This window comes from Poecilia formosa, unplaced genomic scaffold, assembly GCF_000485575.1.
Source record: "Poecilia formosa unplaced genomic scaffold, Poecilia_formosa-5.1.2 Scaffold368, whole genome shotgun sequence".
Lineage (NCBI taxonomy): Eukaryota > Metazoa > Chordata > Actinopteri > Cyprinodontiformes > Poeciliidae > Poecilia > Poecilia formosa.
Window position 1 is genome coordinate 525256 of NW_006800307.1, and position 16473 is coordinate 541728.

General features: G+C 46.4%; 3 protein-coding genes and 1 long non-coding RNA gene across 6 annotated transcripts in view; 1 reads left to right on the forward strand and 3 right to left on the reverse strand.

Annotated features, from left to right (window-relative positions):
* Positions 1-34: 34 nt before the first annotated feature.
* On the reverse strand, positions 35-5871 carry smyd1a (SET and MYND domain containing 1a). The gene is made up of 10 exons (XM_007575056.2): positions 5657-5871; positions 3302-3478; positions 2826-3039; positions 2623-2753; positions 1649-1687; positions 1357-1543; positions 1196-1288; positions 967-1130; positions 326-494; positions 35-258 (listed from the first exon to the last, which is right to left on the reverse strand). Exons 1-10 carry the CDS (start codon positions 5767-5769, stop codon positions 130-132), a joined length of 1416 nt encoding a protein of 471 aa, XP_007575118.1. The 5' UTR covers positions 5770-5871; the 3' UTR covers positions 35-129.
* A 361-nt stretch (positions 5872-6232) lies between these two features.
* On the forward strand, positions 6233-7529 carry LOC107833344 (uncharacterized). The gene is made up of 2 exons (XR_001659066.1): positions 6233-7167; positions 7244-7529. It is a non-coding gene; the product is annotated as an uncharacterized LOC107833344 (long non-coding RNA).
* On the reverse strand, positions 6783-10290 carry spra (sepiapterin reductase a). The gene is made up of 3 exons (XM_007575057.2): positions 9898-10290; positions 8538-8828; positions 6783-8178 (listed from the first exon to the last, which is right to left on the reverse strand). Exons 1-3 carry the CDS (start codon positions 10211-10213, stop codon positions 7988-7990), a joined length of 798 nt encoding a protein of 265 aa, XP_007575119.1. The 5' UTR covers positions 10214-10290; the 3' UTR covers positions 6783-7987.
* Positions 10291-14689: 4399 nt separating this feature from the next.
* LOC103153958 (excitatory amino acid transporter 1-like) overlaps positions 14690-16473 on the reverse strand; it is a 10687-nt gene continuing 8903 nt past the window's right edge. The window contains exon 7 of one of the 3 annotated variants that reach the window (XM_016662305.1): positions 14690-15819. In XM_016662305.1, coding sequence (XP_016517791.1) covers positions 15609-15819 — 211 coding nt within the window. In that variant the 3' untranslated portion in view covers positions 14690-15608. The remainder of the gene's footprint in view (positions 15820-16473) is intronic. The other 2 variants (XM_016662304.1, XM_007575058.2) reach the window with 2 other exon arrangements.

Genomic DNA, 16473 nt, shown 5'->3' on the forward strand with positions numbered 1-16473 from the left:
AAATTCATCCTCTAATGTTCACAGAAAGATGAAATCATGAATGGCTCCAGTTTTATTGCAGATGTTTTTATATTTTCTGTCTGCAGAGGTTCTGGTGAACCCGGTGAGGTCCGGTTGGCCTCAGGTCGGTCACTGCTGGCGGAGGAAGTCCTTGGTGTTTTCCTGGGCGGAGCTGCTGCTGGTCACCGGCAGGTTCTTCAGGTCCAGGACGTTCTCCTGCAGCGCCTTCAGCTCCACCTCCGTCTGGGACCGGATGGACTGGAGGGGAACGAGTCGGGTTAGGAACCGGTCCCTGCAGAACTGACCTGAACGCAGCAGGAAGTACCTCTAGGTCTCTGGTGATGGAGTGGTTGGGCCCGTGAGTGACCATCATGATGCGGTAAGCCTCACAGATCATCTTGTGGCCGACCTCCACCTGCCCGGCGTGCCAGTGGGTGACCCCTGACCTCATCAGGGCCAGGCCCAGCTGGGCGTTGTTCGGGTGGTACAGCTTCCTGTTTGGGAGGAAGGAGAAACTCAGAGACCAGAATCAGACCTTCAGGCTGCATCGCCGCCATTCAGCCCGTCATACTGTGGTCTGTGTGCCTAGTCAAAGTCCAGTTCTGGTGTGAATGCTAAGCTAACTCTGACGGTTTGGTTGATTTCTCTTTGGTCTTCAGCCAAAGACTAAAGGGAAATCCTCCAACTGCTAAAATCCTCCATCTTGTTTCCATCTGGTGAAGCAGGAAGTTGCTCTCAGCGTCTTCAGAGGTTTTTGTGTCGTTTCCTTCAGTGGTTGTTGGTGCAGCGCCCCCACAGGCCAGGAGGGGAACAGGTTGGTTTGACTCAGAGCAGCTGGAGGAGGAGCAGATGTTCTGGTTCCAGTAGAACTGGGTCGACTGAACTGAAGGAGGGAAACCTCCTACAGGAACATTTCTTCACATCATTCAGACTTTACGTTTGTTCTGGTAGACCTAATGTACTCACATGTATCCTTCCACCATCTTGCGAGCGTATCCTGCAGCCTCCGAGAACTTCCTGTGGTAGGTCAGCACCTCGGCCAGGACGGACAGCACCTTGAGTTTATACAGGTGAGTGTCGGCCAGGACGTCCTGCTGCTTCTCCAGACACTCCTGGCACAACTTCAGCACCTGAGGCAGCAGAGAAACGCTCAGACTGAGGCGCTCGGAGACGGAGCAGGAGGACGCAGGCCTACCCGGCTGTGATCCCCGTCTCTACGAGCTTCCTCCACCTTCTCCAGAGTCTCCTTACTGAAGGCGCTGACCTCTTTCACCGCATCCGCAGAGGGCTGTGAGGAAAACCCGTTGAGGAGAGGAAGGTGACGCCATGAGGAAGAACCCAGGACGTTCCACTGACCTTCGCCTCGGCAGCTGCTGCCATCAGGTCGTCACCAACATGGCGGCTGCAGTGATCGCAGCTGCAGTCGAAGTGGAAACGCTCCTTCAGCTGTTTCTGGCGATCCGCCGACAGGTTCAGGGCGTCCACGTAGCTGATGGTCAGCTCCTCGCCCTGGCAGATCCTCCCCAGAGCGCGCAGCTCCATCCTGCACAGACCAACGCAGGAACACCTCAGTTCTGGTCGGGTGGACCTGAACTGAGGTGGCTGACCCGGCTGATCGCTGCGGCCGGGTCCGATCTGCGGTACGCACCTTAGCGGAGAGTGGAGGGTGGAGCTCACAGCTGATTGGCTGCAAAAGACAAACATTGAAATGTTTTATTTCTGTCAGACACGATCTGTCTCTGTCCTCTAATGGACACCAGCCAACAGTGGACCGAATCCGTCTTCAGACGATCAAACCGAATCCATCTTCAGACGGTCAAACTACAGTTGGATCATCTTTGTCCATCCTGAGCAGATCTACATCCAGCATGTCTACTGTCCGTTCTCTGAGGATGTCCAACCATCTCCAACAGACCAGTCCGATCTCTGATGGTCTCTCTAGTTTGTCCTTAAGAGTGTGAATGTCTGTCGTGTTTTGGACTGGGCTCCTGTCGTGGACCCTTCCGTTCATCCAAAGGCTTTCTGGAGATGGACACCATGTCCCTCTGCATCCCTGTCAGGATGAGACTGACCAGAGAAGAACTGGACTGTCCAAGTCTGGATCAAGTTTGTTAGGATTCAGAGAAACACCTGAATCTGGATCAGCAGATCGTTGTCCACAGCCATTCAGAACCAGAGACCCGGTCTGAATCTCTGACAGGTTCCACCTGAACACCCAAAACTAAGAGCAGAGTCTGTGGCTGTTTCTTTGGACATCCGGACCTGTTAACGTTAATCTGGTGAATTCATTTCTGTTCAAATGTTTCCCCAAAGTGAAGAGAATCCAAACGTTTATCTGACCTTCAGGTTTCCTACTGGAAGCAGATCATCTGTCCCTCACACCTCACCACTGTCTCACCTCCTGCATGTCCTGAACTGCCCTCACATTTTCATGCAGAAAGTTACAAACATGTTGCATGAATCTGAAATGTTCTGAGATCTTTTGATCGGTCATGTAGAGCCTGACAGATTTAATGGGAGCTTTTTGTTTCAGGGTGACTCCTTCTGACCTTTAAACTGCTTCCATGACCTTCACAGACCTTCACATCAACCTTTTCTACACCCAGCGTAGAAATCACCTACTTTCCGTGGTTGAGGGTGGCGGTGCAGTTGGGCCAGCAGTCGTGGTTGACGAGGCTCAGATTGGGGAAAAGTCCCAGACCGACCATCTGCAGACCTCTCTGGTCGGGAAGCGTCAGTCCGTTGGATTTAATCTGCAGAGACACGGAGAGGTCAGCGGAGAGGTCAGCGGACCGGCACAGACAGGCGCAGGAGAGCCGACTGACCAGGCTGAAGACGTGGCTGATGAAGTCGGCTGGGTGCTGCTTCGACCCACAGGACCAGAACCTCAGGAAGGTCTGGACGTCGGCCTGCAGCGCCTGCAGCTGTTCTCCAGGCAGATCCCTGAGGTGATCCTGCAGCTGATCCACGGCCAACAGCTGGCTGTCGGACGCCAAACCCTGGTCTCTGTTCCTACGCCACAGCAGCCGGCCGGCCAGACTGCAGGGAAACATGGACTCAAGATTAACAGCCACGTTCAGACGTGTAGCATCGCTTTGCCTTTATATGTGGAAAACCTTCAGCTCAATGTTTAGTGAGTCTCCAGCATGAACTGATGAATTTATCAGCCTTTAGATTTAATCTGATTTTTCTGCCGAGTTCCAGGATCCATTCAGGACTTTAGTTCTTTCACCAGTCTGACTGAACAAACCAGACGCCACCGTCTGTAATCCCACCAGAACCGCAGGTCGTCCCTCCTCACCGGACGTTCTCGTTGGGCGCCGCGCCGAGCTTCCTGATGGCGGCGCACTCCTGCTTGTGTTCGTCCCATCCGGCCGTCTGGCAGGTCCGGTTGCAGTAGTGGGCGAAGCGGCACTGGGCGCAGCGGTGCAGGTTGGCCTGGCGCCGGAAACAGCTGTGGCACACCTGGGAGGCCAGACTAGGACAAAACACAGCCGTGGAAAGACGCTAGCAGCTAGCATGCTAAGCTACAGAGCTAATGCAGGTTCTGCTGCTTTGCTTTAAAATGCTGCAAATACGGAAACTGTCCTTATGCTAGCAGCTAAATGAGACGGTTTAACTGGTGGTGATGTAATTCATGACTGACATGAATGTCTCTGGTTGCCATGGCGATTCCCACCATTATGGGATAGGAGGAGCCCGCAGCATCACTGATTTAATCCTCCATCAGTCACTGAGTGGAAACGTCAGCAGAACCTTCAGGTCCAGTTTTTACTTTGTTTTTTAGTATTAAGATGAAATTAGGAGAATTAGTTTATAAACACAAGAATAAAAATAATTTTAAAGTCGTAAAATTGCATGAAAAAAGCTGTGATGGAGATCTGAACGATTCTTCTAATTAGATTCAGTTGTTTGTTGAATCATCTGATCATTGATGATAATCTGATCAGTTCAGATTAATTTTTATTTTCACACAGAAACCAAAGCAGAACCTCAGAAGAATCTCATGTTAAAGTCCTGATTAGATTTATTTTCCCTAAAGGAGTTTTCATTAAATAAATACTTTATTCTTCTAATATTACATCTGTATTCTAGAAAAATTACGACTTTTTTCTGTGAATTATTACGACTTTGTGCTTTTTATAATCTGACATAATCCAGCTGCTTTCATCCTGTTTGATTCTGATTCCCTGAATCGTTTCTCTTCATTTCTATTCATTATTTATATTCTGTTGCCAACATCAGTTGATCAGTTGATCACCCAGCCAGCATGCCTAGGTGGGCCCCATGTGGGGGAAAGGAGGGCTGTGATGGAGAGCTGAACGTTTGCCCATGTGGGCTGTGGCCCCACACGGGCAAACCCATGTGGGGCCATCGTGGAACCCGCAGACAAACCCATATGGGACCCATATAGTCTGCCCTCCTTTTCCCCACATGGGGCCCACCTAGGCATGCTGGCAGGGCAGTTAATCAGGTGATCAGTTAATCAGTTAATCAGGTGATCAGTTGATCAGTTGATCAGTTAATCAGTTAATCAGTTAATCAGGTGATCAGTTAATCAGTTGATCAGTTGATCAGCAGTTAATCAGCAGATCAGTTGATCAGTTGATCAGTTGATCAGCAGTTAATCAGTTGATCAGTTAATCAGTTAATCAGTTAATCAGTTAATCAGTTAATCAGGTGATCAGTTGATCAGTTGATCAGTTAATCAGTTGATCAGTTGATCAGTTGATCAGCAGTTAATCAGTTGATCAGCAGTTAATCAGTTGATCAGTTAATCAGTTAATCAGTTAATCAGTTGATCAGTTGATCAGTTGATCAGTTAATCAGTTAATCAGTTAATCAGCAGATCAGTTGATCAGTTGATCAGCAGTTAATCAGTTGATCAGCAGTTAATCAGTTGATCAGTTAATCAGTTAATCAGTTAATCAGGTGATCAGTTAATCAGTTAATCAGTTAATCAGTTAATCAGTTGATCAGTTGATCAGCAGTTAATCAGCAGTTAATCAGCAGATCAGCAGTTAATCAGTTGATCAGCAGTTAATCAGTTGATCAGTTAATCAGTTAATCAGTTAATCAGTTGATCAGGTGATCAGTTGATCAGTTGATCAGTTGATCAGTTGATCAGCAGTTAATCAGCAGTTAATCAGCAGTTAATCAGTTGATCAGGTGATCAGTTGATCAGGTGATCAGTTAATCAGTTAATCAGTTAATCAGTTAATCAGTTAATCAGTTGATCAGTTGATCAGGTGTCGATTTCATCTCAACTCCGTCAGAACTGAGCAAAATTTTGATCTGTTCAATATTTTTTCTGTATTTCAGTTAAAATCCAAATGATGTAAATTATTTCAGCTTCAATCAAATAGTTTGTTTATTAGATAAAAACCAGATTCAGTGAACGGATCTTTAAACGGATCTTTAGTTCATCAAACTGAAGGATTAATTATTGATTTTTAGATATTTTATTGAACCTGAATCTTTGATGTTTTTATGACCCAACTGGGTTCCTGCTGAGTCCGGCCCGGTCCGGTCCGGCCTCTCACGGTACGGTTCGTGTTACAGTCGTCATGGTAACCAGATCAGGTCCCAGAAACGCCTTTAAATCCTCTGAACCGCAGCAGAACCCGTCCCACCTGGAGGTCCGGTACCGGCTCACCTGCTGTAGACCACGGCGGCGTAGCCCGGTTCGGCCAGCAGAACCTCCCCGGTGCTGAGTTCCCTGCTGGCCCGCAGGCCGCGACCTTTCACCCCGGCGTCAAACAGCTCCATGACCGGACCGGTACCGCAGGACGGGCTGAGGGAGACTCAGCCGTCTCTCCTTGCTGCGACCCACAGGGGAACCGGGTGACCCCGCCCCTCCGGACCGGAACCTGCTGAGGCAGGACGGGTCGGACCCTTGTTTGGGTCGGTTCCCCTGCTGGTATTTTGGTCCCAGGCAGCTGCTGCTGTCCATCAGCTGGAGCTGCTGCTGTGCTCACTGCCACCAGAGCAGGCGGACCGGAACCGGAACGGACCGGACCGGGCCGTCAGAACTGTCTGGATGGGGCGGGTTAGAACCAGAACAGAACCAGAACATGGAGGAAGTTCAGTCAGACGCCTGGATGAACAGAGTGATTAACCTCTGACCTCCAGCTGTCACTGCGGGTCAGGCGGCGCTGCAGAGTCGATCATAAATCATCTAAAGTTTATAAACAAACTGAATCATTTAATTTGTTTATTTGATGCTGCAACGAAAAGCAGAAACAAAAACTGATGAATATAAAAATATCTAAATAGGAAGGAAAATAACATTTTTATCAAACAGGAAGTGAGGTCATCACTGTTAGCAGCGTAACGTGAATCCATCATGGTCACCTGACAGGAAGCTGAACGACTCCGGTTACCGAACATCGTGCCGCTCCGATACTCGATACCACGGCAACATCTCTTAAAAGGGACAGGCCTCATTCTGGCAAAATGTGATTTATTACAGTATCTAAATTATAATCAGGGCGAAAGCAACAATTAGCAAACCCAACTTAGAAAAGAAAACTCCAAGTGTCTCTTCTCTGTCAGACGAGAAAACACTGAGGAATGTTAATAACCTTCATGGAAGCATTATTAATATTATTATTCTCCTCTGATAGCTTCACTGTCTCATGGCTTCAGTATTTATCAGCCGACATCCTGACAGTTCAGTTCAGGTCAGGTTCCCTGACCTCTGACCTTTTTAAGGCACCATAAACATGGAATGTTTTTTTACAGTGACAACGTAGAAATAACATTTTAGACCGGAAACATCATTTCTTTAAACTGTTTTCATGTGAACAATGAAACAAGTCAAACCTCTAACCTGACCTTTGACCCCAAAAGTCATGTTTCTGATGCTGCAGCAGAAATTCTACTAAAGACTGAACTGCAGCTTCACTGTTCGTTTCACAAAAAACAGCTGAGTCAGCAGGAAACCACAAACCCGTCCAGAACCAGAGAACCAACATGGCGGAGCGTCTGCAGCCTGTTGGACTTAAAGTCCAAGCTGCTCGGTTTGGACTCGGTTAAACTTTAACGAGGTTCTGTTTGATCTGGACGCTGTCCAACATAAAGTCTCTCATTCTTACTCCACTCCAGCTTCTGGTCCAGAATCAGAACAGAACCTGAGCTCAGGTCCGTTTCCTCCAACCTGCTCTGGTTCCTCAGTTTGTTTCATCTGATCCAATAAACTGAAGCAGAAAAAACCTTAAAGTTTCTCTGCAGCTTAAGAAAGTTCTTCAGCTTCCTGGTTCTGACTTTTCTTCTAGTTTTATCACATCTACCTTAAGGCGTGACATTAGTGCCAAATTTAAGACTATTGCGACCCAGCAGCAGATACTTCCTTGTAGCAGGAGGCTACTTCTTTCTGGATCCAGTTTCTGATCCGACTGATCGGCCGACATCTGGAACCCATCAATCAGGTCTGACAAACAATAAGGAGAGTATTGGTTAGTGTTAGCTTTGGAGAGGCTAACAACTAGCATGTCTTGGATGGACACCCATCGTAGCCTCCTTCTGCTGTAAATTAGCACAGCATTGCATAGGACTAGCATTGCATAGGCAGAGCCTAGCTAGGCTAGTGTTAGCATTGGACAGGCTATCCTATCCAATCCAAGGCAAATGTGCAGCAGAGAGAGAAAGTAGGCTAGGAGGTGATCAGGCTTAGTATGCTAGTCACTAGCCTGTCCAATGCCAACGCTAGTCAGTTCTCTCCTCATTTGCCAATGCCGATTGCTAAGTCACTGATTCTGAACAGTTTGTCGGTTCTGAACTTGAAAATGAAGAACTGGAGACTCGTTTCCCTCTGGCCAGACGTGAGCAACGTCTGGCATCAGCTAATCTGAAGGAGCAGCAGCTAATCTGAAGGAGCAGCAGCTAATCTGCAGGTTGGAACGTTTCCACGGTGATGGGATTAAGATACATCAATTATAAAGTTTCATCACAACATCGACGCTACAATAAAACGACTTGGCAGCAGCTACACGTCGAAGACGTCGACATGCTCTCCGGAGGTGAACTTGTCCTCCAGCAGCAGCTTCATCAGTTTGGCTGAAGATGCTTCACAGGTCAGCAGCTGACCCTGAGCGAACATGTTGGAGAACGTCTTCTTGATGCTCGGGTCGGCCGTCTTGGTCCGGGCCTCCACCTGCATCTGGGTGTCCAGCGGTCCTGGTTCAGGAGGGACAAAGGAGATGCATCAAGAACTGCAGGAAAAACTCAGAGAGGCTAGCATAAAGCTAGGTTGGACTGGCATAAAGCTGGGTAAGGCTAGCTTTAAAGCCGGGTAGGGTTAGCATAATTTAGCCAGGTAGGGCTAGCATAATTCAGTCGGGTAGGGCTAGCTTAAAGCCGGGTAGGGCTAGCTTAAAGCCGGGTAGGGCTAGCTTAAAGCCGGGTAGGGCTAGCATAAGTCAGTCGGGTAGGGCTAGCATAAGTCAGTCGGGTAGGGCTAGCTTAAAGCCGGGTAGAGCTAGCTTAAAGCCGGGTAGGGCTAGCTTAAAGCTAGGTAGGGCTAGCATAAAGCCTACCCGGAGAGTAGCTGAGCACGCGTAGCTCCGGCTCCTCCTCGGCCAGGACCTTGAACATCATGTCTCTCGCCGCCTTGCCGGTGCAGTAAAGGCCCCAGGAGCGGAACGGCTGCAGGGCGCAGAGCGACGACACGTTGATGACGCAGCGCCGCAGCCCGGCGTGCGCCGGGAAGGCCTGCAGCAACCGCGCCGTCAGGCACATGGCGGAGCTGACGTTCAGCGACAGGTAGGCGTCCACCTCGGCCATGTCCGTGAAGCCCTTCACGTACTTGGAGACGTCGCCCAGAGACGCTGCGGGAAGGAGAGCAGAGGTTAGAGAGGTTCTGACCCAACCAGAACTCGGCGCTGGTTCTGACCCAAACCCAGAGGACAAAGTCCCATCAGAGCCCGAACAAAGGAGCCTGAGATCCGTCAGACGGATCCGATCCATCAGAACTTCAGATTTATGATCCGGATCATCAATTCCACCCATCAGCTGCAGCGTTACTCATGGGAATTTATCAGTAATGTTTTCATACCATAATTGATTTTATGTGCAATATTTATTTTTCTGTAATCAATTAATATTTAAAATTATTTTCATAAATGTTTACTGGTGGAGCTATTTATTATTTATTTCTTTATCCATTTGAATTTTGTTAGTTTATTCTTAAATTTATATTTTTTGTATTATTTACAGAGTTTATTTGTAGGTTAATAATTGTTGATTTTATTTATTTTTTGTTTTATTATTTTTCCTATTTATTTTCTAAGTAAACAGGAAGTGATGTGGGTTGGTCCAATTTCTATAAGTGGAGGTCCTGGAGGACCAGCAGCATTTGGGTTTGGGGCCGATGGTTTTTACCAGAGCGAGAGAGGAAGAGAACAAAGGGAAGTTTGAACTCTGTAATTATTTGCTGAAATGGGAAAACAAACCATCCAGAACAATTTACAAGTTTGGACATTGAACCTTCTTAAAGAAACTTGACCCCAGAGCCCTAGTGGTGGCTTGGTGGAACTTTTAATGGATGTGTGGCTTGGAAAACAATCGCCACTATATTTACATTTAATAAATAAATCTAAGTGTTTTCTATTTCTGCGACATCTAAAAAAAATTCTGTAATATCTACATTTACTTGCATTTTTTTTATTTTAAAATCTTTCATAATTTTTTCATCTGTAATGTTTTGCTTTTTGTTTATATCTATACTTTTTAAACTTTATCTCTTATCTTAGTTCATCACCAGGATGCAAATCCGACTCTAATAATAATAAGTTATAATAATAATAATGGTAATAATAATAACTAACAATAATAGTAATAATAACAGTGATAATAATAGTAATAATAGTAATAGTAATAATAACATGTTTTCCTCACCAGCGTTGTTGATCAGTATTATTTTCTCCATCTCGTCGTTAAAAACGTCTCTGCTGGTTCTCACGATGTTCTCCAGACTCTCCAGCTTCCCAACATCCGCCGCCACCACCTCCACCTTCAGGCCGGCTCGGCCCGCCTCGGACTCGGTCAGCTCGGCCTGGACGGCCCGCAGGTCGGCCCCGGAGCGGGCCACCAGAACCAGCGCCGAACCGGGCTGAACCAGCCGGCACAGGTCCAGGGCCACGGCCCGGCCGAAGCCTCTGGAGGCCCCGGTGATGACGCACAGAGCCCGGCCCAGGTCCGCGGCAGGAGGCATGATGAGGCCGATGGAGCTCCGAGGAAGAGGAGTCGGTTCTTCACCTGGAGGTCCGGATCAGCGGTTCTTCTTCTGGGGTTCCTCTGGCTGCTGCTGCCGCCCTGTCGCCACCTCCTGGTTTTATACCGGAGCGGCCGGGCGCTCTGTCAGCAGAGACGATCTCTGATACCGCAGCGGGTCCAATAATTACATGGATCAGGATCAGGAGACGGTTCCGTACGGAGCCCCTCAGGGGACATGGGGATTTTTTTTTCTTTTGCGTTCCCTCGCAAAAGGTTTTGCGTTCCCTCGCAATAATCTAGTGATCAGTTCATGCGGCATAATTGATACTGTAAGCCTTTTTTACGGTGGCCGCCGTACTTTCTGCTTTAATACAAGCTTATAAGGTTTTTCCATGGACTGTTGAGTTATTATCGCGGGTAATAAATCATCTGATTGTGTCTCCATTGTGTTCGTGTCTGAATGGTTTAAAGTGCAGCTTTCTGTTCCATCTTAGCCTTAACATGCAGTAAATAAATCGATTTTCAATCAGTGTTTTGCACCAAAGCGTTAATAATAATAAACACGTTTTATTATTATAAAACATAATGGTGGTAGACGGCCGCATTGGGTTAACTCGGGGAATCTCATCTGTCCGTGTATCAATCAACTCCTAACCTCTTTGTTCTGTCACAATTATCGATTTATTTAATTTTTATTATCATGCTCCAAACTTTGCGAGGACTGACCACCCAGCTCACCCGCTTCCTCATACACACACACACACACACACACACACACACACACACACACACACAGCCAGCAGCGTCACCTTCCCATTCATATTTGATGACGTCACTCCCACCTCGACACGCCCACCACCAGGTGTCAAAGCTGCTGCTCCTGTCATATCAATAATTACTTATTTCATTCATATTGCTCTTATAGAGCCTCAGTGAAAACGTGTTTATTATTATTAACGCTTTGGTGCAAAACACTGATTGAAAATCGATTTATTTACTGTTTATGTCTGTTAAGGCTCAGATGGAACAGAAAGCTGCCCTGTAGTGACCATTTGTCCCCAAACTTCAATCCAAAAATCCAAAAACTCGAAAGTGATCAAAACAAAAATAAATCCAACTCAAATAGTCACCTGATGCACCGTGGATTCTGGTTTACGTAGCAAAAAAAGGGAATCAAAAGTCAAAATATGGTTCTTTGGTTTTATTTGTAGTTCAGGCAAAAGGGTTACAGGCTTCTGCTCCTATTCCTGCACCTGTTCTGACTGGCATAAGAAACCGATGTGACTGATTGGCTGGTAAAAAACCTTGTGACCACCACGTGCATAATAAGCTACCTAAGACCCACCTATTTATACCTGAAATACCCACATCCCAACCGGAAATTAATTAACTAATTATGGGAATTCCTAATCAAAGAAATTATAAACAACAAAACAAAAATTCTAATGATAAATCAACTGGAAAAAACAAACAAATAATAAGAATAAACTGAACAATTTAAATTCTAAGATTTAACCAAAAAATGGGAAAATAGCTCCTACAAGCCCTTTAAACATTCAGACACGAACACAATGGAGACACAATCAGATGACTGATGACCCGCGATAATAACACGGAAAAACCTTATAAGCTTGTATTAAAGCAGAAAGTACGGCGGCCACCGTAAAAAAGGCTTACAGTATCAATTATGCCGCCTGAACTGATCAGTAGATTATTGCGAGGGAACGCAAAAGAAAAAAAATACCCATGTCCCCTGGGGGGCCCCGTAGTTCCGCCCATCAGAACCTCAGTCAATGTTTCTGTTATCATAAAACGGATCAGATCCAGAACTGTTTCCTGTTTGTCATTGAACTGTTTCCTGTTTGTCATTGAACTGTTTCCTGTTTGTCATTGAACTGTTTCCTGTTTGTCCAGGTTGACTTTAATATTCTGCTGTTGCTCCATCACGTGTTGTGACACGTAACCATGGCAACAAGGTGTTTTTATTCAACGGGGAACAGCTGATTAGTGTCTCTAAACCTTGAAAAGCCTGAACTTTGACCCCAAATCAGCATCATAGATCCAAAAGGAGGAAGATGAAACCTTCTCCTCATCCGTCTGATCCCCGACTCCAACAGGCAGCCAGACAGTTAGAGAGGAGCTGATTTAACAACTGATGGTGTCAGAGAGGTCAGTCAGTAACTTCTTAACTTTACTTTGACTTTATACTTTTACTGGAGTAAAAGTATTTCTGCTCTCAGAGAACAATCTGTCAAAAATGTGGAGCTGTTAGCATCATGTTGGTCATCAGGCTGTCAAACAGCTACAGTCTTCAGGCAGAGGCTTCTGTAGAGTCACTGGAACACTGACTGCTACTGGAGGTCCTTTAATAACGACTCATTTTGAATCGTCTTGATGATGTGAGTTATGACAACATTTAATGTCTCTGTGGGATGAATTCAGACGTCTGTCTGGTTCTGGTTCTGAACCACCTCAGCCTCAGCAGACGGATCGGACCTGGGATGATGGAAGTGCTGGCTGCGGTCGGTACCAGCGGTACCACGAGCTCCCACTGGTCACGGTGGCTTTGACCCGGTTCGTCTCTACGTGTGGACCCAGAGAGGGAAACCCTGAGGGGGGCTGGTTCTGAAAGCAGCCTGTGTGTCGACAGCATCCATCGGTTCTGGTTCTGATCCGTGGAGAATCAGGTTTTTAAGGTTCTGGAGGATTTGGGCAGTGAGAGCAGAGACTGTTTTTAGTGTTTATAGTTTTTATGCAGAACCTGGTAAAATGTTTCATTAGGATTTGATCTGACAGATAAACTGAGTCCGGGTTTCAACGTGTTTTATTTATTAAAGTCTGTGGCTTGTATTTATTTAACTTCTTGTTTTTGTTGCATAACATCATTTATGAAGAAACTATTTCTGAACCTGCAGCATCATGTTTAGAGAATCTGATGAGAAAAGACAGAAACGAAGGAGCAGAAATAAAACTGAACAAAACTTCACACAAACTTTGGATTCCAGTTATCAGCTGTAGCCCCCGCTAACCAACAGCTAGCTGTGCTAACCCTAGAGCGTTGGTGCTAATGTTAGTTCTGCTAAAACTTTATTCCAATGGTATTTAGCAGAAGCTAATGCTAATGCGCTAAATTCAGCCATGTTGATTTCCACCAACCAAAGCTCTGAAATAATTCTTAAGTGTGAATTTGTGTGTATTTGTTTCATTAGCATCCAGTGAGCTAAATGCGCTAAGCGTTCTGCCTCAACACAACATTCATTCATGTATTCATCTGTACATTTCATTTGTTCATTTGTTTTCTTGCCATTTAATTAAAAGTTCAGCTCAGATGTTGAACTTTGTTCAACTGTAAGTTTACAAAACAGCCAAATAAATTAGCATTCAGGATTTAAGCTAATGGGCTAAACAAAATATTAGCTCTGCTGTTAGCGCGTTAGCAACCAGTTATTTATCTCCAGTGTTTTAAAACCTGTCTGAAGGAGCCGGCCCGGTTCTGGTTCTGATTGGGTCCAGTTAAAGTTTCCAGGCTGAACTCATGATGATCGGTTCCACCAGAGAACTGGGCTTCGTTTCTGTGTGGCTCCGGGTTTGGACCCGCAGCAGCAGAACTTCACGCTGTTCTCCCTTCCAGAACCAGAACCGGGTTCTGTCTTCACTCAGTCCTGAACTTTTATTAAAGTCTCGTTTCACTGAAAAGCCTGAATAATTTATTGGTTGTAAATTTATTAAGTTTCTGATATGAAGCCGAGTCCAGATTTGGAGAACATTTCTGTTGCAGATGCAGAAACAAACTGAGAAAAATGAAACCGTTTGTTTTAAAGTTCCTGAGATTTAAGTCTGGTTTGGATCCAGATTTCCTCCTCAGCGGTTCTGAGTCCAACTGTTGAACCGAACCCAGAACCAGGTTCATCATCCCGTCATAAACACAGAACCTGGTCGGACCGGGTCATGACCTGATCTGAAGGAACTGGGTTCAGATCAGAACCACCAAACGGCTTCAGCATCAGTTACATCAGAACCGTTTCCTGTTATTTATATGAAATCAGAGAATAGCTTCTCACAGCTTTGGATCTGGATCTGGATCTGGATCAGGATCCGGATCTGGATCAGGATCTGGATCTGGATCCGGATCAGGATCAGGATCCGGATCTGGATCAGGATCTGGATCCGGATCCGGATCAGGATCAGGATCCGGATCTGGATCAGGATCTGGATCCGGATCTGGATCAGGATCAGGATCTGGACTCATCGACATCAACACGGTCGATTCCAAAACTCGAGAACAAAGTTTCTCATCTTCAGATGTTTTGGGTCATTTTAAATGATCGTCTCAGACGATCTCCTGGTTTCCTGCTGGAGGTTCTGGCCCAGAAGAACCAGACCCGGCGCCACGTGTCGGGTCACATGTCTCCGGCTCAAAGGCGTCTCTGTCTCGCCGCCTGACTGATGGGGAGCAGCTGAGGTCAGAGCCTGAAGACATCCGTTCATCCAGCAGAGATGCATCAGCCACAGAAAATGAAAGAGGCGGCACCAGAACCAGAACCGGCTCTAAACTTAGACCCACTTCAGGCCGACTGAAGAATTTAACCTGCAGCTCATCAGGATGTCACGGTCTGAGATCAAAGCAGGCAGAAACCGTCCAATCAGAAGACAGAGCGAAAACCTTCAACCAGGAAATGGAGGAACAGAGAGAAGAACCAGGCAGCTCTGGAGGAGCTGCAGGGAGCCACGGCTCGGGTTGGACCCAGGTCATAAAGGTCACCAAGAGGTCACTAAGGTCAATAATAGAGCCAAGATCAGCAATAAGACCAATACGGTCCCCAATGGGGCCAATAAAGTGAGGCTGGTGACATGTGAATAAAAGATTTTAAAATTATTTTCCCATCAAAACATTTTCAACATTTCAAACTTTTGGGTCGGAAAACAAAAAGTTTCTTTATTTTACTGGATTTATTTTTATAATTAAAATGTTTTCACAAAGTGATCGATTAGCTTGTACATGTGATCAGGTTGTAACAGATGAAACCTAAAACTAGACTGTAAAAAGGTCTAGAAAACCAAAAAACTGACATTAAACTTTAAAAAACGTCCCAGAATCTAAACAACAACGTTCATGGAGAAAAGTTTTAAAGCGACTTTTATACTTTCTTCCCTCTTTTTCTACTTTTACATCAAAGTTTTTTGCGTTTCGTTCCAAAACGTTTCCTCGGTTCGTGAGTTAAATCAACATCAGGGGAAACTGGATCTACTGGATCTACTGGATCTACTGAAGGTAAATGATGGATTCTCCTCATGCTGTGGGGTGAATGAATGGATGAATGGATGAATGGGCGGGACAATGAGCCGACCCTGAACCAGGAGTTCAGGGTCCAGAACCAGCTGTGGTTCTGGTCCTACATGTTGGACTCGCTGTGTGTGCACTTGTCGTTGTCCAGGTCGCTGTCCTGGGAGATCAGCTTGTAGGGTTTCTTCCTCTCCTTCTCCTCCACCACTGAGTTCCCCATCTCCACGTCTCGGCTGCGCAGCTCGTGTCGGGACAGGAACTCCACGATGCCGGCGCCGATGGAGTCTCCCAGGACGTTGGTGGTGGTCCGAAGGCGGTCCCTGAACCGGAGAGACGGTCCTGGTTACTTCTGTTCAACATCAGAACCAGCTTGGTTTGATGCAGCTCAAAACGTTCTGCTGATTCGTTAACTAGTAAAACATCAAAATGTTTCAACAGAGACAACAAGAAGGACGATCCCTGAACAGCATGTTGGGCTAAACTTTATTAATCCCGTAGGGAATTAAGGTCAGAGGCGCAGAAAGTGGGTATGCAGCGCATAGGGGCGCAGCACCAGAGGGGGCGCCAAAACCCCGTCTGGAGGGGGCCGATGATGTTTTCCCATCCACTTCAGCGCCTCACGCTGCTTCACCTCTCGCACATAACGAGGTAAATGTAGCGAATTTTACACTTCACGTATCGTCGCTTAGGGGGGCGATTTATGTGTAGTTGCGCCACTGATTAAGGTTGTCTGTTGCTCACACGTTAATTCACATCCCCGTAAATATAAGAACCGGGAAGCTGTAGAAACATGAACTGAAGCTAATCCAGGTTCACCAGGAGTGGAAGTTTAGATTTTAGTTTATATTTTAGCTTCTCCCTCAGTGGTAAAAGTCTTCCCATCGTCCCGCCGTGAGCAGAACCTCCCTGAACTGGGCTCTGTCGGCCTCCAGCTGAAGGTCGCGCTGTTTCTCCAGTCGCCCCAGTTAGCCGAG

Excerpts from the sequence above, each read along its gene's own strand:
- spra (XM_007575057.2), bottom strand. The coding sequence starts at position 10,213 with ATGCCTCCTGCCGCGGACCTGGGCCGGGCTCTGTGCGTCATCACCGGG. Across the intron at positions 8,829-9,897 it reads AATACTGATCAACAACGCTG|CGTCTCTGGGCGACGTCTCC; the intron begins GTGAGGAAAACA and ends TCCTTCCCGCAG. Across the intron at positions 8,179-8,537 it reads CGTGCTCAGCTACTCTCCGG|GACCGCTGGACACCCAGATG; the intron begins GTAGGCTTTATG and ends CTCCTGAACCAG.
- smyd1a (XM_007575056.2), bottom strand. The coding sequence starts at position 5,769 with ATGGAGCTGTTTGACGCCGGGGTGAAAGGTCGCGGCCTGCGGGCCAGC. Across the intron at positions 1,289-1,356 it reads CAGCAGCTGCCGAGGCGAAG|CCCTCTGCGGATGCGGTGAA; the intron begins GTCAGTGGAACG and ends TTTTCCTCACAG. Across the intron at positions 1,131-1,195 it reads GAGACGGGGATCACAGCCGG|GTGCTGAAGTTGTGCCAGGA; the intron begins GTAGGCCTGCGT and ends CTGCTGCCTCAG.